Below are 16119 nucleotides of genomic sequence, written 5' to 3'. Positions count from 1 at the left end.
TGAAGAACTCTCCCCCAGACCCATGTGTTTAGCTAGTGCTGAGAGAATAATCAACATTGTGCATAACAAGATAGAATCATAACACCTCTATCAGCTGACGCCAACAGGCAGGAACAGGGAGACAGAACACTGAGAGCACAGCAGCCCAGGTTACAGGTGCGTGTGCTCAGTCAGGACAGTTTGAACTGATACACTGGGTCACAGTTATGGGCCTTGGGACATATTTCCCCAACACATATAATAACTGACTTGAGGGTTGTTGTTTGTTTTTTGTATTAATTTGACACGACGATGTCATATAAAATCAGTACTTTTATTATGTTTTGATAAAAATTGTAGAATATAATCCAAAATTATATAAATAACTCTCTCAAAAAAATGTAATTAAAGTTTCAAAGGTTTATTTTTCAGGTGTTTAAACAATATATAAGTAGAATGCAAACTAATCGCAATGCAATTACACTTTGTTAAAATAATTCTTGCAATAAATATACATTTTTGGAATAGATTAGTAATGATTTTAATTAACAAAAAGTAATTGACTATGTTAGGACTGTTTTTCGTTAACCGTCACATTATCCAGAGAATAATCCACAACGGTTTTCATTAGATCAGCTTTGAGTGATTGGGGAGCTCCAAGAGGGGAGGGGGGGTCCACCATGGTTAGTGTGTGATTCACTGCCACACCCAGTATCTCTGGTATCCAACTATAATTTCCCTATATCTTGAATTGTTTGAATAAAAAGGAAACTGCAATCAGTCCAGATGTGTTTTTTTTTCTTAGAAAATTGAACTGTTACATTAAAAACAATTAAGATTTGCTCTTTTAATTATTTTAAGTTTGTTTTCCTGCTTCATTCTAGACATTTGAAGACTTTAAGAATGATAAGCAGGCCCTCGAGTACCAGCAGAGGGTAGTGGACATCCTACTCCAGGTAAAATATATAAAGATAATTCATGTTCTGTGTGTATCTTTGATCTGATTGTTGATAGTAAAGAGAGGCTCTCAGTAATCTGACAGATCCATCCACATTCACTGACCTTCTCTTGGTTGTTACTCTCTGTCACAGAAATTCCACAATTGACCAGGGCTGAACAGAAAACACAGTGACATGGTCATCTTATGTAGCTAGATTATTACATTTATATAACATATCCAACAACACACTAGGACAGCATTTAGTTGGGTTTAAGAGGGCTTTTATTAATATCATATTTGTGTTTTTATTGTCCCTGTCTTTTCTCTCTATCTTTCTCTTTGGTTTGATCATCGTCTCTGTCTCTCTGGTTACCTAGGTGATGGTGGACAACCCAGACTTCACTCCCTCCCAGGTGGGCGGGCTCTTCACCTTTTTGGCTCGTCAGTTGGCCAAGCCAGACAACACACTGTTTGTGAACAGGAAGCTCTTTGATCAGGTAACCAATCAGAGCCTGAGTCTTTGATCATTGATCATATGACCCTAATGGTTTCACTCAGAGAGGCAGTTTACTTTTTAAATGAATTTAGAAACAATGCAGTAATATGTTTAGATAGTGGGGGCAAAAGCTTCCCCTTACTGCTTGCATGTACTTTAATGTTACTACCCCACCTTGACAGCTCCATCTACAGGAGGGGCTTTTAATCCACTTTATGATTTTGAGGCTTGCATAAAGGACTTTTAGTATCGATGACCCCCTAATTCAATGCATGCCCTCCCTCACAAGTTTCACCAGACTCCTCCACTGTTGTATTATTCCTCCTCATCTTGACTCTGTGTCTGCAGGTGCTGGAGTTCCTGTGTTGCCCAGACGATGACTCTCGACACACTGAGAGGCAGCAGGTTGGTGAAAGAAACACAAAGAAGTTTCTCTCTCTCTCTCTCATCGTCAATTTGAGTATCCATGATTGCTCCGCAGGTCAAACACAATTCTACCAGATTGAGATCCTGAAATTATGGGAGGCATAAAAAAGGTTAAATCTCAGTGGTTATATACTGTATATACAGTATGTTGTACTTCTACTCTCATGTGTGCAGTCTGTGATCTAATGTCTCTGGGTGGATGGTGGTTTGCAGGTTCTGCTGGAGCTGCTGCAGGTCGGGGGGGTGGTCCAGTTTAATGAAGAAAGGCTGCTGACTTTGGCAGAGAAAGCCAATTTGTGAGTAGCTGACCAAACCATGTAAACAAAGACATTCACATTGAATAATTGTAAAGTGGAATTAGAAAGTAATTATAGCATTTTTGCATTTTGTCGATGATTGATTTGTTCTACTTTTTATCCTTTGAGCAATATGAGTTTACAACCTTGGTCCAAGTTATGCAAATTACAGTTCATCCCCAACTGCTCTCTATCTGTGTGTGTGTGTGCTGGGCAGGTCTATCAGGGAAGAGGATGGGGCACTGAGACTGAACTAAACAGCACATTTGGATATGTTTTTCTATTTAACCAAACCAAATCTTTAAAAGGGAAGAAAAGCTCCATAGAGTGAAAGCTTAAAGTGCAGAGTTGGTGATGATTTCCTGCAGGTCTGCCACTCTGAGAGACACCTTTAGAAATACACGTATTCCTTTAATCCATATTTAAAAAAAATACAGTGCAGCTTTGACTTTTAATTATGATATTTCACAGACCCACCCTATACATTCACTACACTATCTAAAAGAGCTCAGTCTTACTATACTGCTTTCTGTGGACCCTCATGTCATCAAGAAGTTTGCTCAAATAACTGTGAAAAAAAACCCAGGGTCAACAATAACTTATTAGAGTGCAATTAACATTTGTGAATATCACATGTCATGGTCCTCAATGTCATTTTGTATCACACTGTCTCCTCTCCCTTCAGCTACCAAATCTGTGAATTTCTCTATGAGAAGAAACATCTGTTCGACCGGATCATCGACTGCTACCTGAGAGACCCCCTCAGGAAGGTAACATGTGTGCGATTGATATGTGTAAAATGTGTGAATTTGCATGTTTGTTCATTCATGTGGGTGTGTGGGACCTTCATTTGCTGGTTATGATTGCATGGTGCAAGCTGTGTTTTCTCAACTTTTCCAGGTTGAAATAAAGCTTTTAAGATGTTTGTGTGTGTGTGTGTATCAGGGGGAGATCTTCAGCTACATCCACAATCTGCTGTCCATGCCCGGCTACAGCGCTGAGGAGAAACAAACAGTGAAGGTCAAAGTGCTGCAACACATACAGGTCAGAACATATTCAGACAGATAATTAGCGTTCTGCCTTAATGTCACTTCACACCACCAACGCTACACTAATATTTGAAGCTATATATATATATATTTATATATATTTTTTGTATCGTTTGCATGAACCACATTTTCTTATAGAGCAAAATCGATCATCCCAGCAGACATGGAGATACGAGGAACATGAATGATATAAGATTTTGTGCTTACTCTTTTTGCATTTAATGAGAATTATAGTATTTTATTCATAGCAGCGTAGCACAACTCAAGGTCTCAGCTTCTCAAGGTTAAGGTAGTTGCAGTAGAAAGTGGCACGCTGGTTGGTCACGAGTTGAGTGTTTGCATTAACATACAAACCCTCTGACATCTGTTCACAGGAGCTGGTGACCCTTGACCCCAGCAAGTCAGCTGACATGGTGCTGTTTCACTTTGCTGAAGAGGTGCAGCAAATCATCTCTGAGCTTCAGGTAAGGTCAAAATAAAAAGTGATGTTATTATATCTTCTTTATCTGCTAATTATATTTCTCACAGTCTAGATACTTATACATTTCTGCACTGAAACTGAAAAAACGTTTTACTTCACTGGAACTCATATCGAGATTGGCAAATATTTATTTAAGGTGCAATATGTACTGTAGCCTAGCCACCTGCTCCAAAGAAGTATATGGAGGCATTTTACTTCTAATATGCATTCAGTGTATATTTACTGTCAGCAGCTATATAAAGAGAAGAGCAGTCCAGCGCTCAGATGGTCGACAGTGCCATCTCCATCATTGACATACGCATGTTTGATCCCCAAATTTCCATCAGTGTTTGAGTGTGTGTGAACTAGCTTATGATGAGGCGTTTGGCACCTTTACAGCTTCCCTGCCATTCATCTGAATACTTTATTTATCTTGGGGGAATTGGGTTTTGTAACACTTGCTCCATTTTACGATGAAATAAATAAAATATTGAATAAAATTGAATTAAAAAACGATATAATCATAAGAAGTTTTAGTAATAATATGTAACATAGTTTACGTTACATCTTTGTGTTTACTGTGACCCTGACAACGTCCTGTTCGTTTTTTGGATCTATTAAAAAAACTCAATCAAATTCGCACAGCTAATCCATGTATTGTGTGATAAGAGGACATATAGGTGATAGTCAGTTGGCAAGCTGCTTTTTGTAAATATCTCTGCAAAAAAACAACTCATTTTATACAAATGCGGGGCCATTGAAAAAATCCATGAAAACAGGAAGCCTTTATGGAAAATGTGGATGTAGTTATTGTTGCCGTTGTTGCCGTTTTTTTTGTCTTTCAATGCGGAAAATAATAAAGAAAATGATGGGTTAGGGTTTATAAAAATATATTTATCTGTGCAACACAATATATACACACCTGCTGTACAAATGTATCACTCTCTCTCTCTCTCTCTCTCTCTCTCTCTCGCTCTCTCTCGCTCTCTCTCTCTCTCTCTCGCTCTCTCGCTCTCTCGCTCTCTCTCTGTCCCTTCAGGATGACCAGTTACTCTTCAGGTTCCTCAGCTGCCTCCTGGAGCCACGGTAGGGGGGGCTTCTTGTCCTAGTGATAACTCTGCTGCCTATCTCCTTATATACATTATCTCCTCCTCTCCTCCCTCCTCATCTCCTCCTTCTCTTCCTCCACATTTCTTGATGTGCTGTGTCACAGGGAGGGCCATCTCTCAGGGACCATGCTGCCTCTGCAGAGGGACCTCCATGAGCTCCTGCTGGACTTACTGTGCCGCTTCGGCCCCCGGCAGCTCCTGGGCTTCCTGCAGACCTCCCAGCACTACAGACTGGAGGAGGCCATACAGGTACCGTCCACTATACTGTCATTAAAGTCATTGCATGTGTTTGTGAACAGGGGTTAAACTTACTCCAAGTCCACAGCAAGGCACGTTTTTAAATATAGCACCTTTTAAACACGGGGTAATTCAAAGTGGTGGAAAAAAACATAAAACCATTATGACGAACATCAAAGGAAAACATCATTAAATTACTGTATAAAACACAGAGATTAAAGTTAAAGAAATAGGTACATACTTAATTTCACCTGCTTAACATTAGCATGTTAGCTGTTATTGTGAGCATGTTATCATGTTGTTGTTAGCATTTATCAGAGATGCTAGCATGGCTGTTTGGTTTTATAGTTCAGCGCCCTCCAATTTCGCAACAGTAGATGGTTTGATGAGTGATTGGGCTGCATGTTCTCAATGGTAACTGGCTTACATCGTTCATGAATGCAAGACTTTTAGAAGGATAATAGAGAAAATATCAATATTTCAGGTCTCTTTGTTTCACACATTTAACCAATGATGTTCTGTCTCTCTCTGTTTTTAACTTGTAGACACAAGCACATCAAATAAAAGTTCAGAAATGATTTTACTTTCAATGTGTTGTGCAACCAAGGTCTGAGATTCTTCCTACAAAAACTGTTCTTCTGCGTCTTTCTTTCCACCTCTGTAGACAACTCAGAAGTACCACCACAGCGAGGCCACAGCCTACTTGCTGGAGATGAAGGGAGATGTTCATGGAGCTTTTGCTGTCCTGTTAGAGGTAGCTACAAACTAGCACAGATAAATCCTTTTTTGGATGTATTAATGAACGAAAATATCACCATTTACCAATTTGAAATGTGTTTGCTTTGAAGACTCTGAAGGAGAAACTGAGTGTCCTCACTGCTGAGAGTGAGAGAGCAGATGAAGGGGGGGAGGAGAGAGACAGGGATCACACACTGAGCAGAGTGAAGGAGTCGCTGAATGACATCATAGAGCTGTGCCACCGAAGCTCTGACAACCTGGACCAGCAACAAAGAGAGGTACTGCTGCTTTCATGCATGGGATGCAAGGTATTATTTTCAGTCCTGCATTTGTGTTTAACGGTATTACATTTATATCAACAAAATATATGATATGAATAATTAGAGGATTAATGGTCATTAATCCGTAATTTTGTTATTAGAGCTTCGTTTTGTTTTTATGCACTTCTGTATTGGATGTTGTCATTTAATCTATCCACAGAATGTGACGAGAAGATTTATAAGGCATATTTACCGAATTTAAATATCTCCTTTACCTTTAACAGTTTGACAGTGTCCTTTATCCACTCATGCAACACAAACCACTACTTACTAAAAAGTAAGCACATTAATTGTTTATAATTGTTTATCATTTAAACCGCTCTCTTATACATCCATGATTGATACGCGAGTAGTTATAACACTTTCTCATAGCCTGCACTTGTGTTTCCTCACTCCCCTCTCCTCCCTCCTCACTCCTCTCTCCTCCCTCCTCACTCCTCTCTCCTTGACGTCTCTACATACAATTGCGACGTCCTTTGATTTGGCGTGCCCCGATCAATTGCTGGGTAAAGGAGAGAGGACAGAGGAGGGATTTTGGGATAAACCTGCTGTCTCCTCATTCATCTTTTTTTGTCTCACAGGTCTTGTGGTTTCCACTTCTGGAGACCATGATGGCCTCTCAAAAACTAGTGAAGGGGCTTCATGACGAACACACATTTGAGGGTAAACACGCGCACACACACACAAACACACACACACACACACACACACACACACACACGCGCACACACACAGGAGGAGCAAAGATTCACATTCTTTGACCCTCGTTTTGTTAATGTGTTTTTATTTTAATGTGGAACAAAACAATTCATCCAGATATTTAAGATTTAGATTAGATTGGGCAAGTATTACATATCAAGAATAGAAACATATCTTTATGATTATATTTGGTATGATTGTGTCTTATGTAGCCATTTTTTATTATTCATCAGCTCAAACAGTTGGCCAGTGATAATGATGGTGAAGATTATTCAGACAATTTTGCTGGTGTTTTGTGTGTGGTGTGTGTGTGTGTTTGTGTGTGTGTGTGTGTTGTGTTGTGTGTGTGTGTGTGTGTGTGTGTGTGTGTGTGTGTGTGTGTGTGTGTGTGTGTGTGTGTGTGTGTGTGTGTGTGTGTGTGTGTGTGTGTGTGTGTGTGGTGTGTGTGTGTGTGTGTGTGTGTGTGTGTGTGTGTGTTGTGTGTGTTGTGGTGTGTGTGTGTGTGTGTGTGTTGTGTGTGTGTGTGTGTGTGTGTGTGTGTGTGGTGTGTGTTGTGTGTGTGGTGTGTGTGTGTGTGTGTGTGTGTGTGTGTGTGTGTGTGTGTGTGTGTGTCTCAGTGCTGAAGGAGCTGACCATGAAGGTTCTCAACTGTATGAGCAGCTTTATTCCTCTGCCTGCCATCATCCAGCGGATACTGCAGGTGTGTGTGTGTTACTGCTATTAAAAAATATTAAAATAAAATTATTATTCACTTTTGTAAAAATCTTATTTCACAACTGCAACTTGCAAAAAAGACAACCTACACATTGTTAATGATCTGTTTTGAAACACTCAAAACTATGATTAGTCCAGCATGATGTTAATATAAATAACAGCAATGTTTTTGATAAATACAATGAAAGATAAATCCCGCTATTTGTAATCTTTCATTGTGTTTATAATCCGGAGTGCAGGAAGTGTCCTCTGAGTTAAATCAGGATCAGTTTGTGATTGACCACGCCCACATGCACCAATCAATAGAGCATTTCAGAATGTTGGTTAATACTGTACATGCCCCAAGAGCATGCGCAGAAGAACTGTTGAAATTCACCTCTCTGGGTTACATTTGACAGATTATTCAAATTTGCAATAATCCATGATGCAAGATATTTATGATCCAAGGGGACTTGTTGTAGAGCAGATGTTGCTGAAGGGCTGTAACTTGTGATTTAATAAAAGCGAGATATGTCCCTTTGTGATGTTTTCTGTGTATGACGTGACGCCTTTGTGTGTCAGGACCCGGTCTACGGGAGAGGAAAGCTGGCAGAGATCCAAGGCCTCATCCTGGGTATGCTGGATACCTTTAACTATGAACAGGTAAACACTTTGTATCATAAGTAAACAGCAGCGCAGCACCTGAACACAACACATATCAGAGCTGATCATCTATGCTGCCTGTAAACAAATAAATAAAACAGACCTAAATGTTTTACTCTGGTTATGTGAAGAAAAACTTTTGCTTGTTTAGATTTCAAACTTGTATTTTATATGTGAATATATCTGTAATTGACATGAAATATTAAATGATTCAATTTAATTCAAATTAGCTTTATTGGCATGACGATAATAAACACACAGTTAAAACAATAAACAATCATGTTAACAATTTTAGGTATAAGTAATTGAACATAACTAATTGAAATCATTAATAATATACCAATGATGATAATATATAGATAATATAACATACTGATCTGTAATGATGAAAATCTCTATTTCCTCACGACTTCTACAAGAGAATAATAATGCTGTCTGTTCTGTTTTAGACTCTTCTTGAAACCACCACCAGTCTGTTGAACCATGACCTCCACTGGTCCCTCGCTCACCTTCGCGCCGCCGTCACAAGGGGGCTACACCCCCGACAGGACCACTGTAACATCTGCCTGCAGCAGTACAAGAGGAGGCATGACTCTGCGGAGGAGATCATCGTGTTCAGGTACCACTGCAGCAGACTCAAAGTCACATGACCTGTGGCTTCTGTTATGTCTCACAGGCTCCGCCCTCTACTGGACTCTATGGGTACTGCCCTCGACCTCACTATGCGAGCGTTCACCTACTGAGAAATCTATAAACGTAGCCGGCCCCCGGGGGCGGGCCTACCTGAGTGCGTTCTCTTCTAAAAATAAATAAATAAATAAAAAAGTAGGCGGCAGTGGCTCAGTCTGTAGGGACTTGGTCTTGGAACCGAAGGGTCGCCGGTTCACGTTCCGATTGGACCAACAACAACAAAAAGTGAGCTGGTAGCTGGAGAGGTGCCAGTTCACCTCCAAGGCCACTGCCGAGGTGCCCTTGAGCAAGGCACCTAACCTTGAAACTGCTCCCTTAGCGCCAGGTACCTGGCAGCCTCTCTGCTCTGCTACCTCTCCTATCTGCATGTGGTTGTGTGGGTGCATGTATATCCTCTGTGTGTGTGCATGTATATCCTCCCTGTGTGTGTAATGTGTGTAAACACAACAGAGTGGGGAAAGACATTTCCCTGTAAGGGATTAATAAAGTATATCTTCTTCTGCTTGTTCTTCAAATTAGTGTTTCTTTCTTCAATTGAGTGCTCTAAGGAAGCCTTCAGCTTCTGCAAAGTCTCCTCATGTTTATGTCAAACGAAAGCATCACATATGTACCTGCCCTAAGCTTTGTGTGTGTGTGTGTGTTGTCAGCTGCGGCCACCTGTACCACTACCAGTGTCTGCAGCAGAAGGCCTGTGGGGGGGGCGTCACTTCAGAGCTCAACCAGCGCTGGAGCTGCTACAAGTGTTCCTCCAGCCAGGGGGGGAGGGGGGGGACTACCACCGAACTGAAGAGAGGCCACACCACGTCTCTGGCACAGGTGTGTGTGTGTGTGTGTGTGTGTGTGTTGTGTGTGTGTGTGTGTGTGTGTGTGTGTGTGTGGTGTGTGTGTGTGTGTTGTGTGTGTGTGTGTGTGTGTGTGTGTGTGTGTGTGTGTGTGTGTGTGTGTGTGTGTGTGTGGTGTGTGTGTGTGTGTGTGGTGTGTGTGTGTGTGTGTGTGTGTGTGGTGTGTGGTGTGTGTGTGTGTGTGGAATATACCTTAGATTAAAGGAGAAATCAGATGCTCATCAAACCCTTTAGAAGATCCTAACAAAGATTGTTTCAGATGTTTTCACATGCTAACCTTTTATTTGTGAATCTTTGATCAGGGTGTCGCAAATCGATGGTTATCGTCTAGACAGGACCATGTCAACCATGTCAACCCCTTGGTTCCTACTGAACATATTCATGTATAAATATAAGCTTACAAACATAGGGCTCTATTTTCCTGCAGTCGCAAAGAAACACTTGGGTGCAAGCAGATTTGATGCACTTCCCTTTAGTAGAATGTATCTTTAGCATCAGTAATTTACTGGTACTGAACTAATGTGCTGACAAATTATCTCAGACCAACCATTGTACAAAATGATTTGATGATTCTGTAGAATATTTGTATAGATACACTGTTGTGAATTTTCTCTCTGTCTCCCAGACTCGTGTTACGTCGGTGCATCATGACGGAGGAGCAGAGGCTAACGGGAAGAAGGTACAGCTCACAGACAGGATATAGAAATGATTTACTGCTGGTGGGCCGCCATCTTCGGCTCTGTTGAGATTGTTATGTTTTACAGTCAGATTGAATTTCAGTCGTTCAATTTAAAAAGGCAATTCCTGCTTATAACAACCTTGGCCTCATGTCCTGCTACTTATTGTTTTACATAATGTACATCATTTGTAGCAGTGCTATAAACACAGTACATAAAGCTTTATTGCAGCATTCTAATGTGTCTACTGTCAGGTATGTAGGGAGGCGTGTGGCGCAGTGGATTGTGCGTATGTGTTCGGATCAGGGGGTCACAGGTTCAAACCCCACTGCAGTCAGCATGTCGTTGTGTCCCTGAGACACTTCACCCCAAATTGCTCCTGTGGGGATTGCCCACAGTATTGAGTATGTAAGTCGCTTTGGATAAAAGGGTCTAACAAGTGACATGTAATGTAATGTAATGTAATGTATGTGATTATAAAGCAACGAGGGAAAGGACCTGCAGTCCCTGGAGGGAAAGAAGGGAGTGACAGGCCTGGAGGGTGGAGTTTTATAAGCTTGGCTAGGGGAGTGGTCTACACTTGATTGACAGTCTAGTGTTTCAGGTAGAGAGGAGACTTGGGGTTTTTAGCAATATAAAAAAAGTGTATTTCTGCTGCTTGTACTACAGCTGCTCTCTGCATTAGTTCATTTTAGTTAGTGCTTATTCTTTGACAACCTTCTTCTGTTCTTCATCGTGGGCCAGGTGTTTGTTGAAGTGACGCTGGACTCTCAGCAGGAGCAGTCCTGGGATCAGCTGCGCTGTCTGTACAGAGGACCGTCCAGGGTGAGCTCAGGAAGAACCTCCCTGTTAACACATCAACCCTTTGAAGTATTCTTTTATGATTTTCAACACAAGGTTGAATTGTGATAATGCTATAATAGATTTGACACAGAGATATGAACAACATGATTAACAGCAGCATTACATACAGTAATCTGCTATAATACAGCGTAGTGTTGTGCATGCATTATGCCAACCTTGTTAATAGAACATTGATATTGGTTTAGAAAAATTCCAGACAGCCTGCTTCTTCAGAGTTTTATGGTTTTTTACTATTTTTTTTATTTATATATATATATTTTTTTTTTTCTTTTCGGTAACACTTTATATTAAGGTGCACAAATTCACCATCAACTAGTTGTTAATTAACATGCATATTAGCAGTATATTGGCTCTTTATTAGTCATTATAAAACACTTATTAATTCCTTATTCTACATGACCATATTCTACAAGTAATAAGCCATTAGTTGAGAGTTTTTCCTCAATAACCCTCTAATTAGTGCTTATTTATTGCAAGTAAGGAATTGTTGTACATTAGCTTTGGTCTTAATATGCTCTGCTCAATATGGGCCTAATAAGGCAGTAGTACCACAAGAATAGTAATTCTCCCGTAATAACACTTAACAAATATGATCTATTCTTCTGTAACAAGACATAAGACTTGTTATACTATAAACTATAAGTGTTAATTGTGTCTAAATAACTCAAAATGAGGTATTTCTATCTAAGAATATGTTCCCCATTTTAAAGTGAAGTCTTGTTCATAACCAATAAACTAGTAATTTGACTCTAATTGACCTGAACAGGTTCCCTATTCTGAAGTTGCCTCCTCTTCACACTTTGTAAATACATTATAGCACACAACTACTGAAATTAACCTCAACAGCACATGCACAAAGTAGGCACAAGTTGAAATATCTGTTTTATTAATGAACCACTAAAGAGAGGTTCAGACACATGTACCAAAACATGTCAAGTTTCTCCAAGGCTGAGAACACATCTGCAGCCTGTACTTTTTAATAAAAAAAGGTTTTTAACAGAGTTTATATATGTGTGATCATACTGTGTGACCTGCTTGTATGTACTTACGCAATAGGTGAAAGGTGGATATTGTGTTTTTGACAAGACTAACAGTGTGTGTAATCATGCCATACATTTTAAAAGTGTCAATAAATGTTCAGTACAAATTTTACAAAAATGTAAATGTGCAAATATTAATACATTGCTAATATTAAGCATACTATGCTGGTGACCAGCATAGTATGCTGGTGTGCATCAACCTATCACCAGCTTATGTTTAATAATAGTATTAAATATACCATGCTGGAAGCTTACCAGGATTCCAGGTGGCCAGCATACATTGTATAAATACTGGTATGATAATTTAAACCAGAGAACATACATATATTACAAAGATTCATTGTGTCATGTATTCTGGTAACTATCACAATAAATACATTGTATAGTGTTCATAACAGTATTAAGTATTAAACAGTAATAAATAGCTAGTTAATATAATAAAATACACAGTAACAATACAATAATTATACAAAAAACAACCAACCTACAAATTAACCTACATCAAAATAAATATATTATCTAAAACGGGTGCATTTGATTAAAAATAATAAATAGTGTTTAATATTTAAATGGGAACAAAAACAGTAACAATATGTATGATAAGAAATGCAACAAAGAAATTACAACATTTTTTTCTTGTTTATTTCCTTTCCCAATCTGGCCTGCATTTCTGTCTGTTGAAGCCACTTCTTGAAGCAAACTGAAAAGAAATGTACATATATAAGTACAGTGATACAGTGATACAGCTTCACCAGCAATAGAGTTATTTTAGACACAATTAACACTTATAGTTTCATGTCTTGTTACATAAGAATAGATCATATTTGTTAAGTTTTATTATGGGATAATTACTATTCTTGTGGTACTACTGCCTTATTAGGCCCATATTGAGCAGAGCATATTAAGACCAAACCTCATGTACAACAACTTCCTTACTTGCAATAAATAAGCACTAATTAGAGGGTTATTGAGGAAAAACTCTTAACTAATGGCCTATTACTTGTAGAATATGGTCATGTAGAATAAGGCAATAATACGTGTTTTATAATGACTAATAAAGAGCCAATATACTGCTAATATGCATGTTAATTAACAACTAGTTGATGGTTAATTTGTGTACCTTAATATAAAGTGTTACCTTTTTTTCCTCTTTTCTCGTGTGTGGAACCCAGGAAGAATAGCCAATGCTAGTGTTAGTGCTAATGGATCATAGAAGACATAAATGGTAGTTTTATAACCATGACCAGGACTGGAAACTCCAAAACCATCAAATCTTCTATTAATGCAATTTTTTAAAACTTAATATCTACCTTGCGATTACTATTTAAAGGTCACCTATTATGCTATATTTGAACAATATATTATAGGGCCATATCTATACAAAACATGTCTCTGAAATGCTTTGCTCAAAATACCAAACAGATCACCCATTCTAGCCATGCCTCATACCCCCAGCCCTAGAGAAGTGCTGATTCTGGGTCTGGCCCTTTAAATGTAACCGAGCTACTGCTGGCCACGCCCCTTTGGAGCGTCCGCATGCAAGCAGTGAGCTCTGTGAAGAGAAGGCTGTCTATCAGCAGAAACTCAGCTAAACGCTACCGTGATTTAACACCATATTATGTTCCAAACCACATCAAGGATTATTTCTGAAACAGTGTGGAGCTCAAACGCTTTCTCTCTCGCAGGTTTACCACAAGGACAGTACCTTTTATATCCGGCTTCTTTACACATACTCTCTCCAGTACAGCGTTAGCTCTGAGTGTTAGCGATGCTTGCTAATGTAAACACAGACCATATTACTTTCAAAACACCTTGCTCATTGTTTCTGATACAGCACATAGCTTCCCATGTTCTTTATTCAGTGTTTACCGCTAGAACAGTGCCATTATATGTAATATATATGTAACAACTTTACTCTAAGTCCCTCCTGTAGATATCCTGCTGAATACACAAACACACAGCTGGGGAGGGGATTCAGCTAGCAACTGTATATGGGGACAATAGGTTGGGCGGGACATTACCAGGAGTTCAACGTAAAGCCAGCCCACATTTTAGTAATGTCGTCTTATCGGCAGCAACTCTGGATCAGCTCCGTTGTAGCCGCGTTTTTTGGGGATGTGGGTAAGGAGGAAAAGAGAGGGTTTTATTTTCTGACACTTTGTGAGTCTCCTTACACACCGGGGACACATATTTATGTATAAAAGACATCAAAAAGTGCATTTTGCATATTAGGTGACCTTTAACACTTATACAGGTACTTTAGGTAATTATTTCAGTGTACGAGTGTGTTCTAAAATATGTTCTCTCTCTCTTTCTTCCAGTTGTCCATCCTTGCAGAACTCTCACAATGCCAAAGCAATGAAAAGACAGGGCTACTGATGCCGACCCAACCCGGGACAGAGAGTTTCCAACTCAAACTCTCTCCTCCACCCTTAATAGAAGAATAGCACCATCACTGGATCATATTTTCTTCATTTGTTCAGAGACTGAGATTTAGCTTCCATCTGATTTCCTTCATTCCCTAACTATCTTCCATAAGTAAAGATTGCATTGTAACACTTGTATTATTATTCAATGACATTTGATATTATATAAAATGTTTCAATATGTTTATTTCAAAACAAACTGTCTGATTCTGATAATATCTGATCATTTTACTAATCTCATCCATTGTAAATGTGCTGCAGTTGGCTGAACTGGGTTGCTTTATTTGCATGTTTTTTGTGACGGAAATTATACGGAAACTTTGTTTACACCCAGTAAAAACACGCTTTAGCCTCTCTTTTTTTTTTTAGAATGTGTCGGAGCAGGGAGGGCTGTTAATTTATTCCGGCAAATTACTCAGACCTGCTAATTGACCTAACAGAAGTTATTGAGTCCCTGTAAGTTTACTGCTTGGCTCAGATCCACCAACGTTTCAATTCAGAAGACCCACTAAATCTGTTTAAGCGATCCCGAAGGATTTTGATATCAGTAAATGAGGTGTGGCCCTACCTAAGTGTGAGTGTGGCAGTTGTGCAATCTTACCTTAAGCAGGAGAGGAGAGCGCAGATTTCCTTTTAAGTTGTCCCAATCCAAAAGGTGGGATCAGTTTATTTGAAGAAAAATGGTCCACACTTGATTACAATATGACAATCCTACAAAACATATCATGCTGTGATCATTTTCTAATATGAAACCTCAATTCACAGTTTTACATTTATTACCCTGAAATGTAACTTCAACTGCCCAATTCAGTTGTGACATTTAAAATCGTCCGACAGAATTTAGAGGCATCTCCTCATAAATGGCCGGTGATAATAAAAAGCACATTCAAACTTTCATTCAACAAACCAATTCTCATACAGACCTATATCCAGCATGAATTCAGAGGACCATCCTCATAGGTGGCTGGGTGCTAATATTCAACAAATCAATTCACATACACCGCTATCCAGCATGAATTCAGGGGGAAGTTCCTCATAGGTGGCTGGGTTATAAAACTAATTCGAACATTCATCAAACAATTCACTCAGCGTTCAACAAATCAATTTGAGAGATCTTACCAAGTTTGAGAGCCCTTACCGGGAGAGAGCTTACCAGGGGAAAAACCCCCCCACTCTCGAGTTTTCTCCCTCTCAGCTAGTGCTTTTATGATCCACACAGGGACAGAAAACCAAAGACACACCTTCATGCCCATATTTGTGGAAAAAGGGCATGGCCTCTGATGTGCAGGACTGGACATGTCCAGACATATTCTATGGCTATGGCATAAACACCTTTTTGGGGCCTCAGTATTTCTCCAACAAGCCATTGTGCACCGCTGTGAGGGAAAAAACTGTCTCCCCTCTCTTATCAGTGACACTCATAAACTATAATATCTTTTTAAACTCAACTTAACAAACCACTTTGTGTGGTACAT

At 39.5% G+C, this 16119-nt stretch overlaps 1 protein-coding gene across 2 annotated transcripts in view; it reads left to right on the top strand.

The window, feature by feature from the left end:
- Positions 1–14986, top strand: part of vps8 (VPS8 subunit of CORVET complex) — a 64853-nt gene extending 49867 nt beyond the window's left edge. For both annotated transcript variants that reach the window (XM_034122188.1, XM_034122197.1), the window contains 19 exons: positions 864–935; positions 1297–1416; positions 1764–1820; positions 2055–2137; positions 2823–2907; positions 3083–3181; positions 3561–3650; positions 4686–4732; positions 4860–5004; positions 5657–5746; positions 5841–6008; positions 6632–6713; positions 7367–7449; positions 8025–8105; positions 8555–8724; positions 9443–9611; positions 10263–10316; positions 11059–11139; positions 14540–14986. In XM_034122188.1, coding sequence (XP_033978079.1) covers positions 864–935; positions 1297–1416; positions 1764–1820; positions 2055–2137; positions 2823–2907; positions 3083–3181; positions 3561–3650; positions 4686–4732; positions 4860–5004; positions 5657–5746; positions 5841–6008; positions 6632–6713; positions 7367–7449; positions 8025–8105; positions 8555–8724; positions 9443–9611; positions 10263–10316; positions 11059–11139; positions 14540–14665 — 1902 coding nt within the window. In that variant the 3' untranslated portion in view covers positions 14666–14986. The remainder of the gene's footprint in view (positions 1–863; positions 936–1296; positions 1417–1763; positions 1821–2054; positions 2138–2822; positions 2908–3082; positions 3182–3560; positions 3651–4685; positions 4733–4859; positions 5005–5656; positions 5747–5840; positions 6009–6631; positions 6714–7366; positions 7450–8024; positions 8106–8554; positions 8725–9442; positions 9612–10262; positions 10317–11058; positions 11140–14539) is intronic.
- Positions 14987–16119: the final 1133 nt, after the last annotated feature.

The sequence above is a fragment of the Trematomus bernacchii genome, unplaced genomic scaffold (assembly GCF_902827165.1).
Source record: "Trematomus bernacchii unplaced genomic scaffold, fTreBer1.1, whole genome shotgun sequence".
NCBI lineage: Eukaryota > Metazoa > Chordata > Actinopteri > Perciformes > Nototheniidae > Trematomus > Trematomus bernacchii.
The sequence above is the reverse complement of the archived record's forward strand: the minus strand, read 5'-3'. Positions and strand labels throughout refer to the sequence as shown.